The sequence below is a fragment of the Lynx canadensis genome, chromosome C1, assembly GCF_007474595.2.
Source record: "Lynx canadensis isolate LIC74 chromosome C1, mLynCan4.pri.v2, whole genome shotgun sequence".
NCBI lineage: Eukaryota > Metazoa > Chordata > Mammalia > Carnivora > Felidae > Lynx > Lynx canadensis.
The window spans coordinates 8,011,478-8,031,453 of NC_044310.1; the positions used below are offsets into that span (position 1 = coordinate 8,011,478).

The window sequence follows — 19,976 nt, forward strand, 5'->3', positions numbered from 1 at the left end:
ACTAGCTATACGACCAGGTACTTAATCTCCTTATACCTATTTATTTATCATAAAACCAAAGAGATTATAATGCATTACCTCCGTAAGTAGTGTGGTGGGGTTAAATGCTAACATATGTAAAGTACCTAAAACCCTCTATGACGCATGTGAGCAGTCAATAAATTCTATCACTGTTATTCTTGAACATTGAGGCATTCAACATTCTTGAACTGGGAGGCATGTATATTGTTCAGACTTTACACGTGAGTAAACTGAGATAGAGAGGGATTAGGTTATAGAGTTGGTAAACGATGGAGCCAGGGTTTTGATATATCTGCTTCTTCCTCTTGTCCAACTTGGCACCAGAGGACACTTGGGTCTGGCCAGCATCACAGGTATGTGCTAGGTAGTAGAGATGTAAATATTTAACAACCAGCTAGCTGATAAGGTGGGGGTGGGGGGAGGGACATGTTGGTATGTTTGTATGTACAAGGGCTGGCTTTGGGGCTGTGTGAGGTTGTATGGCTCTTAATGAAACTCTTAATGCTTTTTGACCAAGGGGCTGCACATTTTTATTTTGCACTAGGCACCAAAATTATGGAGTCTGTCCCGCGTCCATATATGCTACGTGCATATTATAACTGTCACCAATATAAAGGATGTATCTAGCACGTAACTTCTAAGCAATAATAAAATGCACAATGCTTTTCATTGCAAATTCCATATGGCCAATTGATTCTAACAGGATGCGTCTTTTGGATATCGTATAGCCTCCCAAGCTGGGAGAGATGAGTGGTAGCCCGTCATTATATCATATTTCCACAATGCGATAGACAACAGACAAAAGAAACAAATGGTAACATGGAGTGAGATAATTGGGAAGTAATGAGTTTTGTTAACTTTGTTTTAAGTATAATTTATCTAATTGTAAGTTTGTACAATTTAATTTTTAATCATGGCTGTGCTTAATGACGGGCTCAGAAAATTCCTGAAAATTTAACAGTTGGCTCCCTCCAGCCAGAATGAGCTACGGCTATGGCCCATAAGCTTCCAGAAGGCGGGCAATGAAGAGCCAAAGCTGGCCACCAGACAGAGTGGGGAGGAAGACGGTTATTTGCATGAATAAGTGAGTAACCTAGAGTATGGATAAAAAGGCAGGCAGGACGGTACATGGCAAATGGTAATCGTTCACAATAAAAAGCGGGAATTATTGCCGTGGTGATTATTACTGGAGCTAATAATTTCTTAGATATCATTTCCCATTTCAGAGCTTCGTTTCCCATTTAAAAAGTGGGAGGTAATTCTACCTGTTTCATTGCCCTCAATGCCCTCCCTGATTTTTGTCCATTTTGTTCACTGCTGCCTAGCATAGTAAGTGCTCAATAAATACTTGTTGAATGAAAAAAATGAGTGAGTCCTATTTTGGTGAATGGAAGCTCTAGGTAAGTCGTAAAGCGACACGCGGTCGAGGTCGTTCCTGTGATGCTGAGGCTGTTTCCTGCGAGTCTGGGGGTAGCTGAGGACCTCGGACCCCCGGCGGGAGAGGGGCTTGGCCGCGGGGTCGCCGCTCCGCCCCGGCCCGCCAGGCTCCGCCCCGGCCCGCCAGGCCCCGCCCCCGGCCCCGCCCCGGCCCCGGCCCCGCCCCCACCGGCCCGGCCCGCGCGGTCGGTCCCTGTTTCCGGGCGGGCCTTCGGAGGCTGGCGCACAAGATGGCGGCTCCAGTATCCTAAGGCGCGTGGCCGCAGTTCGGCCTTGGGCTCTAGCCGCGGACTGAGGTCCAGAGACAGGTTTCGCCCAGGTGACAGGAGGTCGGGGCGGTGCCGTCGGGCCTCGTGGGCTGCCTGGTCTGCTCGGTGCTGCCCCCGGGGCCCGCCGCCTCCTCAGCCTTGCCCCGGGGCGGAATCGAAGGAAGGTCAGGTCCGGCCGCCCCGCCCCTCTTCGCCGCCGAGCGGTAGCTGTGCCGTGGGTGGCTCACTATTAACTTTGACTTCAGCCACGTGCAGCTTCCATGGCGGCCTCTCACGTTCCAGGGGAGATTAACATACAGGCGGGAGAGACGGCCAAGGTCGGGGACAGGGACCTGCTGGGGAACGACTGTCCGGAGCAGGACAGGCTTCCCCAACGCTCCTGGAGGCAGAAATGCGCCTCCTACGTGCTGGCCCTGCGGCCTTGGAGCTTCAGTGCCTCACTTACCCCGGTGGCCTTGGGCAGTGCCCTGGCCTACAGATCCCAGGGCGTCCTGGATCCCAGGCTGTTGGTGGGTTGTGCCGTGGCCGTCCTTGCCGTGCACGGGGCTGGCAATTTGGTCAACACTTACTATGACTTTTCCAAGGGCATTGACCACAAAAAGAGTGATGACAGGACCCTGGTGGACCGAATCTTGGAGCCCCAGCATGTTGTCCGGTTTGGAGTCTTCCTCTACACTCTGGGCTGTGTCTGTGCCGCTTGTCTCTACTACCTGTCCCCTCTGAAACTGGAGCACTTGGCTCTCATCTACTTTGGAGGCCTGTCTGGCTCCTTTCTCTACACGGGAGGTAAGAATTGGCCTGTGTTCCTGGCTGCATGTACGGGAAACTGCTGATTTGCATCGGAGTTTCAGGGCTGGAGAAGAGGTTCCGGAGGTTCTTCTCTGAGTTAGGTCATTTATGTGAAACCTGTAACGTGTAGGTCATGTGGACTTTTTGAAAACAGTAGTGACTTGAGAAGATCCCAGCTTGGCTTATGGATGGTAGGAATCACAGAATCACGTGTATGTAAATTTTTCTATTTGGTTTTCTTTCGATGGTCGTATCTTAGGAGGCCACGGTTTCAAATTTTAGAGGAGTTAAATTTGAAGAACTCAGAATTATACAGCTAATTACTGGCAGCTGGTTTGCTGTGTAACTCCTTGCAACAGGTTGATTAAGGTAGTGATGGGCAGGTGGTCAAGTCCTACGTATTGAGCACCTATTATGTGCCAAGCACTGTTCTGTGTGAACCCAGGAGTCGCAGATCCCTGCCCTTGTGGAAGTTATTTCATAGATCTTGAGGAGACCTGGAAAATAAAAATAATAAATTATATTTAGGATGACCAATGTCCTGGTTTGCTCAGGACTTGAGGTGGTTCCCAAGATGCTGGACTTTTGGTGTTGAAATCGGGAAAGTGCCAGGTAAGCCCCGATGAGTTGGTACCCTGGTCATCGTATATGAAAATATTATTAGTGCTATGGGGAAAATATAAGTAGGGCAAGGAAGGAGGGTATAGCTGACTGTTTGAAGTAGTTTGATCAGGGTAGGCCTCATCAAAAAGGTAATGTGAGCACAGATAGAAGGAAGTTGGCTAAGCATGTATCTAGAGGAAGGATGTTTCAGATCTTGGAATAGCAGTTACCAAAGGCCTTAAGGCAGGAGTGTGCTTGAAAGTTTAAGGAACCGCAAGAGTCCGGTATTGAGGGAGGGAGTGAGTAAAAAGGTAAAACCAGAGAGAAGTATGTTTGGGGAGGCAGAGAAGCACAGAGATTATGGAGACCTTCATGTTTTAAAAGAATCAGTCTGGGTGCGGTATTGAGAACGGGTAAAGGTGAGTGGGCAAGGACGGAAGCAAAAAGGTGAGGCTGTTCGGCAATCCAGGCAAGAGAGGTTTGGTGGCCTGGATCAGGGTGGTAGTAGAGAAGGGGGGACGTAGTCAGATTCTGAATATATTTGGATATATTTGGAAGGTGAACAGGGTTTGCTGATGGATGAGATACAAGGCAGGAGAGAGACGGGAATTCAACGTAACTCAGAGGTTTGGGCCTGAGCACTTGAAATGATGGACTCGATGTCAAGTGAGCTAGAGAAGGATGAAGACAGGTTTGCGGGGGAGAAAACTGGGAGACTGGCTTGGGACATCTTAATGTATTAGATCTCCAAGTGGAGATGTCAGATGGCTGGCCGGATATAAGCACCTGAGTTCCAAGGAGAAGCCTAAACTGCAGATGCAGATATTTGGGAGTCTCTGGCACAGAGATAAAGTTGTGTGACTGGATGAGATCACCAGAGGAGAGAGTGGTGATAGAGACCATGGAGACCAGGACTGCGACCTGGGGCACTCTGATGTGAAGAGGGGGAGAGAAGAAGGAAGGGGTGGGGGAGAGTATGACAGAGCAACCAGCTGTGAACAGCTCTGTGAAGGAAATCAGTCGGGTGCTGTGGTAGACCGTGCATGGGGCGGTGGTGAAGAGGCCCTTGAAGGATAAGGAGCCAGCTACAGGGCAGAGTAACTGGGTCTGATTTGGGAGCGAGTCCTTCGGGGCTGGAGGAGTAGCGCATGCTAATGCCCTGGGGTCAGGGAGAGCTCAGCGTGCTTTAGGATCCATGAAAGGCCAGTGTGATTGAGAGGGAGAGCGAGGTACTGTTGGGGAGGCCACTCAGGGCTGGATCATTCTGGCCTCACAGGGCCTCTGGCTCCCCTGCTAGTTAGTTGTTCCTTACTCCCAGCCTCCAGCTTCAGTCCTTGGACCCCTTTCCTCTAACTCCATCCACTCTCCGGCTGCTTTTACCAGTCTCATGGCTTCATATGCCATCTGTTAACCTGGTGACTCTCAAAGGTGTTCCTCTGTTCCAGATTTCTCCACTCAACCCCAGACTCGCCTAACTTCTCCCTCAGTAGCTTCTCCCCAAGATCTCACAGGCATCTCAAGCCCGTTGTGTCTGAAACCAAAGCCCTGATCGCCCCTAAGAATCCTGTCCTACTCCCCACCTCTCCCCATCTCATTCCGTGGCAGCTTCCTCCTTCCAGTTCTTCAGGCTAAAAGTCATGGGCATCATCCTTGGCCCTTCCTTCTCCCATCCAGTCCATCAGCAAATCCTGTCGACTCCACTTTCAAAATGCATTTGGGATCTGGCTGTGCCCCACTACCTCCGGCCACCGCTGTCGTCTCCTCAAAAATGGCAGCAGGTTCTTTATCGATATGCCTTTCAGGGTGCTCCCAAATCAGAGCTGGAGTAGTCCTGTGAAAACATAAGGCAGCTACATCAGTCCTCTGCTCAGAATTTTCTAATCGCTCCCATCTTGTTCAGAGGAAAGGCCGGGGTCCTCACAGTGACCCCCAGGACAGTGCATTATCTGTTCGCCCTCTCCCCTCCCTCCAGCTCTCTGACCTGCCCCCTTCTTTCTTCCTGCTCATCATGCTCCAGCCACACTGTCCTCTTGGCTCTTTCTGGTACAGGCAGGACATGCTATACCTTTGTAGATGCTTTTCCTTGGCTTGGAACCCCCTTACTCCTTCTGTCTGCTGGATTCACTTTCTGACCTCCTCCACCCATTTGCTCACATGTCTGCTGTTTTGTGAGGCTTTACTTTCTACCCTATTTAAAATTACAATACAAAGTTTTTGCAGCAGATAAAAATAAAATACAGTAAAGTAAAATAAAAGTGCCTGCACACACACACACACACACACACACACACACACACACCCTGTGTTTTCCCCTAAAGTACCTTTCCTATTTTCTATTTTCCTTCACAGCACATACTACTCCTTTTAAAAAATTTTTATTTATTTTTTTATTTTAGAGAGCATGAGCAGGGGAGGGGACAGAGAGAGAAAGAGAGAGAGGGAGAGAATCTTAAGCAGGCTCCACGCTCAGTGCAGAGCCCAGAGTAGGGCTCGATCCCACGACCCTGGGATCGTGACCTGAGCTGAAATCAAGAGTCAGGTGCTCAACCGACTGAGCCACCTAGACGCCCCACAGTTCATACTATTTCTAACATAGCAGACTTTGTTAATTGTCTTCCCCTTAAAACTGTAAGCTCCCTGGGATTAGGGATTTGGATCTCTGTTCTTTCTGAACGCCTGGCGCCCAGAACACTGCCTGGCATATACTCAGAACTTAATATCCATTGAATGAACAAATGGGGAAACACTGAAAAGTATTGAGCATATTATGTAATGATATGATTTATGGTTTTTTTTTTAAACCATTGACGTTTATTGATATAATTTGCTTACCGTGAAATGCACAGATCTCAAGTGTTACCGTTTGAGGAATTTCGACAAATGCAGGCAGTTGTATAACCCACACCCTGTCATGATACAGAACATTTCCGTGACTCAAAAACTTACTTCTCCGTCAATTTCAATTTCCACTCTCCCCAACCCAGAGTGGCCCAGAGGCCACCACTATTTGATTTCTTTCACATAGATTGTTTTGCCTGGTCTGGAACCTTATATAAGGGGAATCACTCAGTATGAATCCTTGTGCCTGGTGTCTTTGCTCAGCGTGGTGGTCTTGAGTAGTTCCTTTTTAAGTGCTGAGTAGTATCCATTGTGTGGACATACCACAATTTGTTTATCCTTTCTCCTGTTCAGAGACATTTGGATTGTGTCCCTACTTTGGCTTTTATGCCTGAGCATTCATGTTTAAGTGCCTGAGCATTCATGTTTTTTTTTTTTAATTTTTTTAATGTTTATTTTTGAGACAGAGAGAGACAGAGCATGAACGAGGGAGGGGCAGAGAGAGAGGGAGACACAGAATCTGAAACAGGCCCCAGGCTCTGAGCCATCAGCCCAGAGCCCGACGCGGGGCTCGAACTCACGGACTGCGAGATCGTGACCTGAGCTGAAGTCGGCCGCTTAACCGACTGCGCCACCCAGGCGCCCCTGAGCATTCATGTTTAAGCCTTCCTGTGAATATTTGTTTTCATTTTTCTTGGATGAATGCCTAGGAATGGAATTGCTGGGGTCATAGGGTAGATGAATGTTGAACTTTATGGGAAGCTGCCAAAGCATTTTCTTTTCTTTTTTTTTTTTTTTAAGTAGGCTTTATGCCCGCTGGGGAGCCCGACGTGGGGCTTGAACTCATGACCACCCACCCCCACCCCCACCCCGAGATGAAGACCTGAGCCTCATGAGATCTAGAGTCGGGACGCTTAACCGACTGAGCCACCCAGGCGCCCTGCCAAAGCGTTTTCTAAAGTGGTTGTACTATTACTTTCATTCCCACTGGCAATGTTTAAGAGTTCCATTTACTCCACGTCCTTGCCAACATTTTGATTTATGTTCTAACAGATTCATTCTGGCCGCTGTGTGGAGAACTTATCCAGTCTTTCACTGTGTTGGCTCATTTGGAAAATGGTGGTGGGAAGTTCCGAGGTGGGCCGCATTCTGAAGCAGGTGGAGCGCGTGAGCCCTGGGCCATACGTCCGCCCCGACTCTTAGGAAGCAGCTTTCTCCCCAAGGGCTCTATCGTTTTCTTGTGTCAGATAACCTCAAGAAGGCTACCAGACCTTTCTCAGCTCTCGAGTGGGTTTGTGATTGGTTTTTGTGTGGGACCTGTTCAAGGTGGGGGCCTATCCTTGCAGGCCCAGGTTTCATTCCATGTTGCTCACATCACTTTTGCCAGGTGATCTAAGGGGATGTTCTTGGGTAATCTAGCCAGCTGTCAAGGCTGTAGAGCTGTTGTGTTTTCTTCCGTAGCTACAGCCCTGACATCCACCTGGAGAGCTGGGCATGTAAGCAAAAGACGAGTGGGCAGCTGGTGGAGAAGCATGCCGGGTCCCTGCTGGGAGCCTTCCTGCCTGGCATCTTCCTTGGGCAGAGGTTGTTCCCTCAACGTGTGAGATTCTGCAGGAGACAATGATTGGCTAACTTAGTACAGGAACCAGTGCTCTGCTTGAGAGAACCTCCTCCTGGAGGGCATGTCCTCAGAGGACTTCCCACAACACTGCTTGGGGAGTGTGGAATTCGTTTGCTGCATGTTGGCGGGTACCGGGGGCCACGGCTATGACAGCACTTCCCTGGGGACGCTTCAGTCTAAAGAACCAGGGGTGGTCATTTAGCACCAAAGCACCCCAACTAAACGGAGGCGTCAGCTAATACTGTGGTGGCAGTCATCTTGCGATATATGAACGTAGGAAGTCTACACGTCGTAGACCTTACGCTTTCGCTGTGTTCTAGGCCAGTTTTCTTTCAAGAAAGCTGGAAGAGAAACAGCCGCAAAGAAGCCCAGCTACCAGTGTGAAGGTGATCTTGGGCTGAACCCATTCTTTGGCTGCCCTGGCCTTAGGTCATCTGCAGACCACCGTCCCTTATCGTTTTCGGCTGGTTAAAATGCAGTTGATGACCCAGTACTTTTCTTTGTCTCCTGATCCTGAGGCCACGCGTTGGAAGCTTGGTTAGATCAGGAGGTTTCCCAAGCTTCTGTGTGTGTGTGTGTGTGTGTGTGTGTGTGTGTGTGTGTGTACCATACCCCACCCACTCCATGCTGCCTCCCTCTGAGCGGGCCATTTTCCTTAACCTCAGCCCCAGCTCCAGGTGCTTGTTACTGTAGCTCTGTGTTCAGCCTTTGTGCCCACGTGGGGGAGCGAGCTGTGAACAAACCAGACACCAGGCCCTGCCCTCATGGAACTTCTGGTTTGAGGGGAGGATGCAGACTGAGTAATTAGAACCACAATGAACTTTATGAAAGGGGAAATCTGGGGTGCCCTGGGAGCATATTGCAGGGGGACCGGCTGTGGCCTAGCGGGTGAGGAGGGGCTGTCTTGAGGAATGGTCTTTAAGGTCTTGAAGGGTGAGTAGGAGTCTGTCAGGCAAAGGTGGGGTGGTGTGCCTGAAGGCCTTGGGGAACCGACAGAAGTATGAGTGGAGGAGGAGGGAGGCGGGGCCAGAGGTGTGCCGGTGAAGGATCCCGAGGACAGCTTGTGATAAGGGTTTTGAGGTGTATGTTGGAGGAAGGGCATGGTCAGATTATGTATTTTTTAAAATGTTTATTTATTTTGAGAGAGAGCAAGCAAGGGAGGGGCAGAGAGAGGGAGAGAATCCCAAGCAAGCTCTGCCCTGATAGCTCAGAGTTTGACCTCATGAACTGTGAATTTATGATCTGAGCTGAAATCAAGGGTCAGATGCTTAACCAACTGAGCCACCCAGGTGCCTCAGGTCAGTATTTTGGAAGGACCCCTCTGGCTGCCCGTGAAGATTAGATCTGGGGGGGGGGGGTCATAAGCATGGCTGTCACCATGTTCCAGGCATAGGATGACCATGACTCCTCTTTGGAGATGGGAGTGAGGCCAGATGGAGTGTGGCATCGCTGGAGAAAACTGGGCAGGTTCTGACGAAGTGGTTTAGACAGGATTTGAAGCGGGTTGGCAGTCCAGGAGGAGTTCACAGGGCAGGGGGAGGATTTAGTTTGAACTTCATGGGGGAGGAGAAGCTGGGGGGAGTTAGTTTGGACTTCATGGGAACCAGAGAAGGGAAGCAGCATGGGAGCCTCGTCTTAGCCGTTTTACTCGTTATGTGGACGAAGGTTTCTTTATGTGGAGTTTGGGCACCATCAGATTTCACTGAGATTCGCTGCGGGTTTTCTAAACTAGAGGCTGTGGAAGAAGGAGGGAGAAAAGTAAGAGACTGGGATGGGCCTTCTGTGAGGTACTGACCGACGGAAGCGATGTCTCGCATGGGCCGGCAGAGGGAGAGAGAAACCAAAGTGGCCTGTGAGACCATTTAGATCCTCCATGGGCTCCCCCGTTGAATCGCGTGTGGTGGGAGCCCACTGCTGTTTGTTGTAGGACTTTGCTGGGGGACAGTAGGAAGGAGAGCGTGGGGACGACCCGAAGCCCAACTGGGTGCTAAGAGAGGAGTGTTCCCTGCCCCTCTGTGTCACTGGAGACAACCTCAGGTGTGCTCTGGAGGGCAGGGAGCTCGCTGACTGCCTGTGGTCTCTGTCTGAGAACCCCCTGCTCCCTGCCATCCGTTTCCAGCCCTGGATCTCACACCTCCTCTCTGGGTCTTCTGGCCGTAGGAATCGGATTCAAGTACGTGGCCCTGGGAGACCTCGTCATCCTCATCACTTTCGGCCCGCTGGCCGTGATGTTCGCCTACGCCGTCCAGGTGGGGTCCCTGGCGGTCTTCCCCCTGGTCTACGCCATCCCCCTCGCCCTCAGCACCGAGGCCATTCTCCACTCCAACAACACCAGGGACATGGAATCCGACAGGGAGGCCGGCATCGTGACGCTCGCCATCCTCATCGGCCCCACCTTCTCCTACATGCTCTACAACACGCTGCTCTTCCTGCCCTACCTGATCTTCAGCATCCTGGCCACACGCTGCAGCATCAGCCTGGCCCTGCCCCTGCTCACCATTCCCATGGCCTTCTCCCTGGAGAGACAGTTCCGGAGCCAGGCTTTCAACAAACTGCCCCAGAGGACTGCCAAACTCAACCTCCTGCTGGGGCTCTTCTACGTCTTTGGCATCGTCCTGGCCCCAGCGGGCAGTCTGCCCAAACTCTGAGGGTCCCGGGAGCCCTCCCCACCCCCGTCCGTGCCCCCTCATCTTAGAGTGTGTTTGTCGAAGGCAGAGAATCACAGGAGGGAGGCTGATTTGGCAGTGAGGGGCCTAAAGATGGCTTCTGAACTCCCACCTTTTTTCTAATTATTATGCTTTTAAAGATAAGGTTTGTTTTTGTGTTATTCCGTTTGACGGTGACTCTTGGAACCACTCGCATCAGAAGGTGAACTGGAAGCATGGCCCTTGTTTTATTTATAATTTCCACTAGGGGGTGCTGTTGGGTCACTTTAGAGTGGATTCAAAGGCCCTAAGATTTTGTGAAGGAGCCACCAGGTTGGCCTCCGGTCCTGAAGAGCCCTTGTAACTGGGCTCCTCCTTGCTCCATTGACACGCAGCCGGCTTCCTCCCGGTGTGCTGGTCTTGCAGGATGCGCTGGCGATCGGTGCTGGGCCCCGGGACACAGGAGCATCTGTCTCTTACCCTGAGCCCTTGCGTCCTAAAATACACTGCTTGAGAGAGAGTCCCTCGTTAGCAGTCCAGCATGGCTCCCAGCTTTGTGCCTGGGTTGTGTGTCAGGCACGTTTGTCCTTTGTCCCCCCTTTCACTTATTGCCACAGCTGAGTGTCCTGCAGGAAGATAGTCAAGCTGAGGGCTGGGAAAGGAAAAAACAAAAAACAAAAACCCACCCTGGAGGCAGCTGAGAAAATCACTCTGCTTTTGGATAGAATTTGGTGGGGCAGCTGTTTTCCCTGTATAGAATCTACTGGAATGACTCCAGCCCTTTCAGTAGCTATTAGGAGCCCTGAAATTGTAGAGGCACCGTCCTGGCGGACTCCTTAAAGCCCACAAGGCCACCTCTTCCCCCACCTATTGCCTTTCCTGATGCTCCCCTGTGCCCACCCCCCATTTCTGTCCAGTTCCCATTTGTGCGTCTCCTGTCCGTGCAGCCTGACTGTTTGGATAGCAGCTTAGCAGCTGAGTTGAGGACAGTTGTCACTTTCCACAGAGCCCCAGGGAAATCAGCTCTTCCCTGAATGAATAAGCCGACAGACACAGTCCTGACCCTGTTCAGCCGGAAGAAAGGCCCTGCCGGAGAAGGAACCGTGTCTTCGTCTTTGAAGACAGATGAGCAGCATTGACCCCGCTGCTCCCAAAGGCTTCAGTGGCCTTGTGCAGAGATCATTTGTGCCCAGAATGAGGGAACTCCAATGCTGCTTTTCATTTCATTGCCTGCAAAGTGTAATTTCTGGGCTACAGTTGCCCAGTTGCATTTGGTCCAAGACTGAAATAGATTGAGACCGTCATCATCATGCTTTTCCGTTGTGATTACAGCAGTCTTTCAGATAGGTGATTCAGGGGCCCGGCCTGCCAAAAATGACAAGAGTTAGTTCTTCACCCTTAAAGTCAGGCTGATTATGAGTTGGTTCCTTAAGATTGGTCAGTCTACTTGGGGAAAAAACATACTTGGAAATTGCAAACGTTCCTCCAAAGTTAAAGGTGGTTTGACTGCAGAGCTGCGGGATCCTCGAATGGTGGTTAGAGCCCAGTGACAAGAGAAGGAAGGACGGCCCTCCTCTCCTGCCATTCTTCCCAGCACCACTCTCGTTTTGACGCCAGGCCTGTGGCATTTTGGTGCTCATAGGGGTCCTGCCTTCAAAGATAGGCTCTGTGGCATCTCTTCAGAGCAGGCCATTCTCACACAGGGCTCACTCCGGTGGCCGCAGGACCAGAGCTCCCTGTATCCCCAGACCAGACCCACCTTTGCAAGCACACATGTTGGGAGGTGACATCCGGCCTCTGCACTGCATCATGGTACGGATTTTAACGCGTATTTTTTTATATAAATGTTTCTAAAAGGCCGGATTTGGTGCCAGGTTTTATATACAGGTCACCATAATTTGTATTACACCCCCTGATTCAATGAAGGTTTTCTTTAGACTTGTTAATAAAAACAATGTCTTATCAGTTGTCTCTGCTTTTCTCCTACTTCCTGTCTTGCTGTGAACTGATTCATGAATCTCAGGAGGACAGCGCAGGAACACCGGGCCATTCGGCGGGGGTGCGGGTGCGGCGCCTGGCCTCCGCCGACGAATCTGGATAGGGGTTTGGCCAGATTTGAGGGGCCTTTAGGAAAGACGGGAGGGACCGCTTAGAACAGCCGGGCCAGGTCATCCTCACTTCCTCTGTCCTGTCCTGCATTCGTTTTCTGTTTCCTTGGTAGGGTCGCTGCACTGATGGGTGGAGAACATGTAGTTGATAGAGGACATTTGGGTTTCAGCTGGCATTTGACAATGTGTCCCTAGGAACAGAGCAGAGATATGCAGACCGGATACCAGTCTAGTCAGAGGAATTTGTGGGAGACGGAACACACTGCGGGGAGAGAGCTGGCTGATGAGGGCGTCCTGTCAAGGGGCGAGGAGGCCTTTAGTAGCCCATGTGAGCCTGCCCTCTGCCCTCCACCCTCCAGCCGGCCGGATCCAACACCTGTCAATGACTGGAATTAGCCTAAATCGCAGGCTTTTTTAAACCTTGGAGGAAGAGCTTAGAAAATGGCTGACCATTAGGATCCTCATAAATCGAAAGGCTTCTTTGATGGGTCAAAGGAGAAAATTCGCATGAATAAGTCTACTTGGGTCCCCAAATCAACTCGTGTGACACCAGAAGGGGGAGATCCGTGGCGCGGCAGCAGTAGATGTGGTGGCTGTGAATTTTATCAACGACCCTGGGATACAATATCCCGTGCCTTTATTTCTGTGAGTCAGATTTATTCTGCTTCCCAGAGGGGTGGCTGGAAATTCAACCTCAGTCACCTGTTGGGCCCACTCCCATCCCTCTGGGATCACCCAGGACTCCTGGGTCTCTGGTGGGGGGAGCAGGAGGCCAGGGGTGTTGGCTGGGCAGGAAGCACCTGTTCGCTCCACAATCTAATAAGTCCACCTCCCCTGTTCAAAGCACTTCCTGCGTCTCCAGCCGTTGCAGGACCTTTGCCCAAAATCCCAACCCGGGGACTCCATGCTGGCTTCTGGAATGGGGCAATGAAATACATCACATGTTATTAATTTTTCCGTTGGTCCTGTGTTCAAACCAACACACCAAAACCTGAGCCTGTTACCTGGCCCAAAGGTCAGTTTGAGTCAGTAATGAGTTCTGACTTCTGTCAAAGTTAATGTGATCTGAGGCAAATTAATAGGCGATTAGTGTCCAGAACAAGGAAAAGCGCAGGCCCTGCCATCCCTGTGTTGTTGGATTCTATATAGGGGGCTGGGTCCGTTTCTGAGCTCTTTTCCTTTCTTGTTTGTTTATTTTTATTCTTGATAGTCAATCTGGGGATGGGTCAAAAACATGCCATGGATAGAATACACTTGGATCTCAGCAAGGCATTTGGCAATACGGTATGAAATGAGAAATGGATGAAAATGCAGTCAGAGGAACTTTATTTCTGTGTGCACGTGCGTGTGTGTGTGCACGTGTGTGTGTGTTTTCACGCTGGTAACAGCTGCAGCAGAGACTTTATATCCCCGGTATGGGAACTGCATTTTGAAGATAATGATTAACAGACTGGATCTTGTCCCGAAAGCAATAGGCACACTGGCCAGGACACTTAGAACAATGTCAGCATGTCAAGGAGACTAACCAGAGGGGTGTGTGTGTGTGTGTGTGTGTGTGTGTGTGTGACTTCAAAGGTCAAACCTAGGACCAATGGATAGAAGTTAACATGGCCCCAAGTTTAAGCTCTTAGGTCAGGAAGAACTTTCCAGCCATTAGAGAAATTGGCAGGTGGGATATTCAAAACATCACAGTAGTAGTGAGCTCCCTGTGACGAGAGGCATTCAAGTGAAGGATGGCTTGTCAGAAACATTGAAGCAAAGCGTTGGATGTCAGAGGGGTGGACAAGAAGACCTTAAGGGTCTCCCAATCCTGTGATAGAGTGGTTCTGTTTTTCTGGGATTTTCTCTCAAACCTGCTCCCAGGGGTTGGAAGGACAGAGGACAAGAAATATGTCACCACTTCCTCTCTGTGCTGTCAGATTGTTGTCTGTGTGCCTATTTTAGCAGGCACAGCTGTGATTAATGTTCCTCTTTTTAGAGACTATACACACACGCACACACATACGTGCGCGCGCACACACGCACACAAAGAGTTGATTTTGCCCTTGAAGTGGAGTGGATGACAGCTCTGTTCCTCTGAGCCTCGCAGACCACTCTGCTGCTAATGGACTGTCAGCCTCTTTCATTCTGGGCTCGACTGTGTGCCGGCTAGTGTAAAAGCAGCGCCTCTGGCAAGAACCTGGCACTTGGGTCTCAGCCAGTTGACATTTGTGATTTGCCCTTCTTCAAATCGGTACAGCCCTCCCACCGTGAGTAACTGAGCCAGGATGCCAAAGGGTGGTATAAACCAGGTCAGGTCCCCTGCCTGCAGAGGTGACAAGGGCTGAGCCCGGGCTCTTCAGGAGCGCCTGCAGGTGGCTCCTCAGTGGGGGAAAGGCTAGAATTGCAAGGCACGGACCCCTTCAGTGCCCCCGACCCACTGGACACCCGGAGAGCTCTGAGAGGGTGTTGATCACACGATGTCAATGACGTTTGGGACAGAAAGGGAAGTTGGTCTGGGGGCGCACTGTGATGCTAATACATCCAGAGAGGCAGCCCTCTGTGCTGTGTGACTCAAGGGACACCCCAAGTCCCCACCCCCACCCTCCTGCCATATCCTTGTCTCTCTGTCCCCCAGCCAGCCTCAGCATTATTCCCATTAGGGTCATGGTGGGTTTAACAGGGAAGCCCCGGGGGCTGGCCCTGGTGCCTTTGGGGGCATGTCAACATGACTGCTGTCCGTCTCCCCCAGTAGGTGGCAGGACTGGTGCACAAGGACCTGTTTTACTTACTGTCTAAGGTAGCACTTCAGATCCAGCTCGCCTTCTTGGCGCCCGGACGCCTCGAAATGAATGTTTGCTGAGTGACTGAGTGAATGACAATAATAAAGCTATCACTTTATTAGGTGATAGCTAATTAGCTTTATTAGGTGTGTGTTAGGCATTGTTCTGAAAGCGAAAATACATTCTTTTAATGCTCAGGACAACCCCATGAATGGAGTATTAAGGTCCCTTTTTCAGAAGAGAGGAAACTGAGCCTCAGGGACTTGATTAAATTCTCCCAGGGTCATCCAAGTAGTAAGTGAAGGAAGCACAATTCAAACCTTGGACTCTTCCAGGGCAAGGTCTGCCCCTCGTGCCTGTCATGTGTGTCTTGTGTGGCCTTGTACGCAGCACCTTGTACACGGGGCTCAGCCTACTCTTGGCAGTGCTGGTGTCGAGGGAGCAGACAAGGCTGAAGGGGGGGGTGCCAGAGAAGGGCGCTTCGGAAGCATCAAAGAGGGACCAGCCTTCACAATTTCCCTGGCCTCGCCACTGCTCGTCGGTGCTGGAACCACTCCCAAGGGTGAGTGACGGCGCCGGCTGCAGGCCCACAGAGGTGGCCTGGGGCCCTGGCAGGTGGTTTCCATCATGGAGGGACCGCCACCTCCTGGCTGCGGGTGCCCCAGGGAGGGAGGCACACAGAGAGCCTGAGGCTGGCAGAAGAGACGAACTGTTGAAGGTTGAGGAGGCGCCATGGGCTGGGCACTGGCCTCTAACCTTCAAGGTGAGCGCCTCCCTGCGTCCCCCACCCCTGCCCAGGCCCTCAGCCCTGCACCCTCCAACGCTCCAGGGGGCCGACTCTACAGGGACGGTAATTAAGCAGCTTGTCGAACCTGCTCTGGTCAGTCTCATCCCCCACAGTGACACAGGAAGGTCCGTTCAGGTTACATTTCTACTCCTGCGCCCACCAGCCTACGTTCATGTTCTCTGTTCCTTGCAGTCCCCACCCAGCCACTGACTCAGAGTGCCCACGTCAGGAACGTGGGTCACTCTGCTTCCCGAGAGTGTGGCTGGCTGCCAAGTGGAGGGAGGGGTGGGGGAGACCGAAGGAGCCCCTCCCTACCTTCAGAGTGAGCAGCCCCCGGGGGCTGATGGTCATACAGTGCTGGGGACACAGAAGACGCAGTGGGAGGAGGCTGAGTGAGGCGTGTCACCTAAAGAATAAACACTGGCCACCACGGTGCCCTGAGGGTAGAGAAGGGGGTGCTAGATGGAGCTAATCATCGAGGCTTCCAGGAAGGCTTCCGGGAAGAGGTGGCCATGAGGGTGATTATTTCCTTGGAAGCTGAGGTGCTGGTGGACCCCGGCTGGAGAAAGTCCCTTGACCGCTGCCCGCGAGTTTGGGTGAAGCTTCATCAGCCTCTCACTGAGGCAGGTGTGCTAAGGGCCATGACACCACCACCAAGGTCAAAGCCAGAAGGATGAAAAACCCTGACACCTCCTTGCTGAGAAACAAACAGGAGGGGACGGTGGGGCATTTAATCAGCCAGGGCTGCCAATACCTAATCAAGATGAATGGCCTTGAGAGATGAAGCCCAGGAACAGCCCTGTGTTAGGAGATGGGAGACCGCACTAGGGCCCCTGGAAGGCCGGATTCCAGAGAGATGCCAACGGGGTCGGAGGTCACCACTGTCACCAACTGTCACCAACCAGGGCTTTCCGGTTGACGCTTCTCTGGCCGAGGACCTTTACTGAGCCTGCTCTGGCCGGCTGTGTCTCAGGACTGATGATAAATGGGGCGCCCCCCTCCCTGCTCTTTAAGGACTCAGGTGAGCGGGTGGAGACAGCACACGTGGGTAAGTTATTCTCATGCTGTCGCAGGTGCCATAATAGGGGCCCAAAGGGTGTGGGGAGGAATGAGGGTGGCAGAGATTAATTGCTCCAGACCCGGAACACCAGTTCACTGTTGACGCGAACCTTTTTCGCTCGGGCTTCTGACCGCTGGTCTTCTCTGGCGCCACCTGTAGGCGGCTGCGGGGCAAGCCAGTCACTCACAATTAATTGAGCACCTACAAACTGTGTTACACCCTGGGCTAGGCTCTGGGGGATAGACCCAGTCCTATCCTCAGGAATTGCACAATCCCAGAGGAAAGACAGACAAACAGGCGCTCCTTGTATCACTCGTGGAGTCTGGCGGCACTGAGTTTAGTCAAGTCCAGGCTGTATCGCTTGCCTACCAGGCGTGCTCAGCCACGCTATGTAACCCCTTTAAGGGGGTCCTTTCCCCCAAATGTACCGTGGAGAGAGGTAACATCTCTCCTTGAGCTCCCGTCAAAGTTCAACAAGGGAAGAACATCCAGGAAATATCTGAAGTCTGTTTTACCAGGGTCGCCATTAAATTACAAACATTTGCTCATGTGTAAGTGTGTGCGAATGTGTGTGTGCACTTGTGTACGTTGGGGGGGGGAGGATACCTGCCCTCTGCCCCCTCACCAGCAGGGTAGTTATTATTCTGGGTATTCAGGAAGAACCGAAAATTAATGGAACCTGATGCAATGAGCGACACCTTGTAAAACAATCTCAATTACCAGATAACCAATCTCCGTGCAATTCCAGAGAGGATAAAAAGAGGCCACGGGGGCTGTGAGCAAATGAGAGCCCAGAACTGCGGGCAGAGGCAGGGAGATGGAACCGTCCGTTATCTTGCCAGCTCAGAACAGAGGTTAGGCACAGGGGCGGGCTGCTGTGCTGAGAAGAGACATTCTTTCTCCAAGAAGGGGCGAGGCGGGGACGGTGAAGAGCAAAGATAACCGAGTTAGTCAAGTGGGGAAGCGGGCTGTGTAGTCTGTGACCCCCCGGGCCATCGGGTGGCTGCGGCTCAGCGCGCTTAGGCAGCGCTGGGACACCTGCTTCCCCAGGAGGGGGCGTCCCCCTGGAGAAGCCGGGCCCTGCCTTGGAACCTCCACTGGCTGCCTGGCGGACCGTTATATTATTCTCCAGCCCCTTCCCGGGCTCTGTGGGGAGGGTGTCCTCGCATTCACGTCCTGGGGTGTGTCCCGAGATGGAGAAGTTGAAGGAGAGGTGGGGGTAACAGCAGACCGTTCACCCCGCCTGACCGTGGTCAGAGTGAGAGTCTCCCTCCTCCGAGTCCAGGAAGCTGGGTGGCATTCACCAAGGCCCTTCTCCATGCACCTCTCAGCCCGCCCTCCCCCCCCCCCCCCCGCAGCCCTGAGAGGTGTGGCCTCGGCTGGCTCCACAGGCTGAACGGTTCCGTGACTTGTTCAAGGTCACAAGGCCACGGAATGGCAGACCTGCCTTGGCCCTTCTCTGACTCTGAATGTGGCTCTCGTTTGGTTAAAAATCTCATTTTCAAAACTTTCGTGTGAAGGGGGGGGACAACACATGATGGTTTTTTTTTTTTTTTAATAAATCTCATTTTGAGTTTAAATCTCTTTATTTTATTTTTTAACGTTTATTTATTTTTGGGACAGAGAGAGACAGAGCATGAACGGGGGAGGGGCAGAGAGAGAGGGAGACACAGAATCCGAAACAGGCTCCAGGCTCTGAGCCATCAGCCCAGAGCCTGACGCGGGGCTCGAACTCACGGACCGCGAGATCGTGACCTGGCTGAAGTCGGACGCTTAACCGACTGCGCCACCCAAGAACCACAGCTGCCTGTCTGTCGTCTTCCCTCCCCTTCTCCTTCCTGCCTCTCCCCTCGCTTCCCTCCCCTCACCGGCTGCCACGAGCTCCCCCTGCACATGCTGGCCACCCTGGGTGCTGGAGGAGAGGTAGAAGAGGTAGGGTCAAGGGGCCTGGCAGAGGGAGGGGAGGGTCTCGGGGTTCCCACTGTTTGGCAAGGGGCTGGATGATTCTGTGCGTGGTGCTGTCTGACCCCAGAGATTGTCTCCGCCATCCCTCCCATCGGGATCAGATGCATGGCTCCCGCGAATTCGGGAGGCATCATCTTCACGCCGGACAATATCATCTAAGGAGACCCACACTGCAGGGTCTCACCAGCCTTGTTCTCCACCCTTTTGCTGTCTGAGCCGGGAGAGGCTCACATAACGTGTGTTCTCGCCTTTGAGAGTTATGGCGACTCCACGATGGAGTTAAAACGGTTCCGATTTTGTAGCTGAGGCAGCCGAGGCTCCTGCGGCAAGATTAAGCACCTTGCTCCCGATGTCCCCGGGCAGATACAGCCACCCAAGGTGGCAGAGCCAGTGGCCCAGCCAGGATTGGAAGGCAGGTCCTGTGACTCCGAGTCCAGTGCTCTCCCCAGCCATGCCGCCAACCTCGATCCCAGCCTCTAGAAGGCAGGGGTGGCATTGGAGGATTGTGGCTTCCAGGTTGCTCCTGAAACGCCCACGTCAGAGACAAAACGCAAGTAGAGCGGCAGGCCTGACCCTGCGGAGAGCGGAGAGCGGAGAGCGGGGGAGCGGCAATGGCTCCCCGGGTGGGGATAACAAACAGGCGAGGAGCTGCTGATTGGGAGATAATCTCTGAGAAATGATCAAGTGCCAGTTGCTTCCGCAGCTGCAGGGCTGCATCTGGGCCCAGTGCTGACGTGAGCTCCACCCCCAGATCCGCATTGTCACTACTTGTTGGAAAAACAGATGTTATTGTCCTCTGTTCCCATCCCTTTGTCCCTAATAGGCACTTAAGTGCAGGAGGGGGAACGGAGAAACGGGGACAGAATCTGCGTCTATTTCAGGCTCTTTCCGGAAGCTTGCACTTCGGTGGGATTTGCTGCTTGGGGTAGAATGGGTGCACGGAAGGACCTCCTCTCCCTGCCCTGAGTGCCCAGGGCTAGCAAGTGCTGAGGACTGGTTCTGGGAGGGGGGTGACTCCATGTCTCCTAGGTGCCCTGCTTGGACTGGACCTTTGGCTGACGTTAGGCAAAG

The 19,976-nt window shown here is 52.2% G+C and overlaps 1 protein-coding gene across 1 annotated transcript; it reads left to right on the forward strand.

Moving 5' to 3' along the window:
- The first annotated feature begins 1,897 nt into the window (after nucleotides 1-1,897).
- On the forward strand, nucleotides 1,898-12,192 carry UBIAD1 (UbiA prenyltransferase domain containing 1). Its single transcript, XM_030327669.1, has 2 exons — nucleotides 1,898-2,513; nucleotides 9,739-12,192. The coding sequence occupies exons 1-2, from the start codon at nucleotides 1,988-1,990 to the stop codon at nucleotides 10,224-10,226; spliced, it is 1,014 nt and encodes a 337-aa protein (XP_030183529.1). The 5' UTR covers nucleotides 1,898-1,987; the 3' UTR covers nucleotides 10,227-12,192.
- Nucleotides 12,193-19,976: the final 7,784 nt, after the last annotated feature.

What these genes read in the sequence shown, in the direction of transcription:
- UBIAD1 (XM_030327669.1), top strand. Translation starts at nt 1,988, where the DNA reads ATGGCGGCCTCTCACGTTCCAGGGGAGATTAACATACAGGCGGGAGAG. An exon ending in CTCCTTTCTCTACACGGGAG is followed by an intron (nt 2,514 to 9,738) that starts GTAAGAATTGGC and finishes TTCTGGCCGTAG; the next exon opens with GAATCGGATTCAAGTACGTG.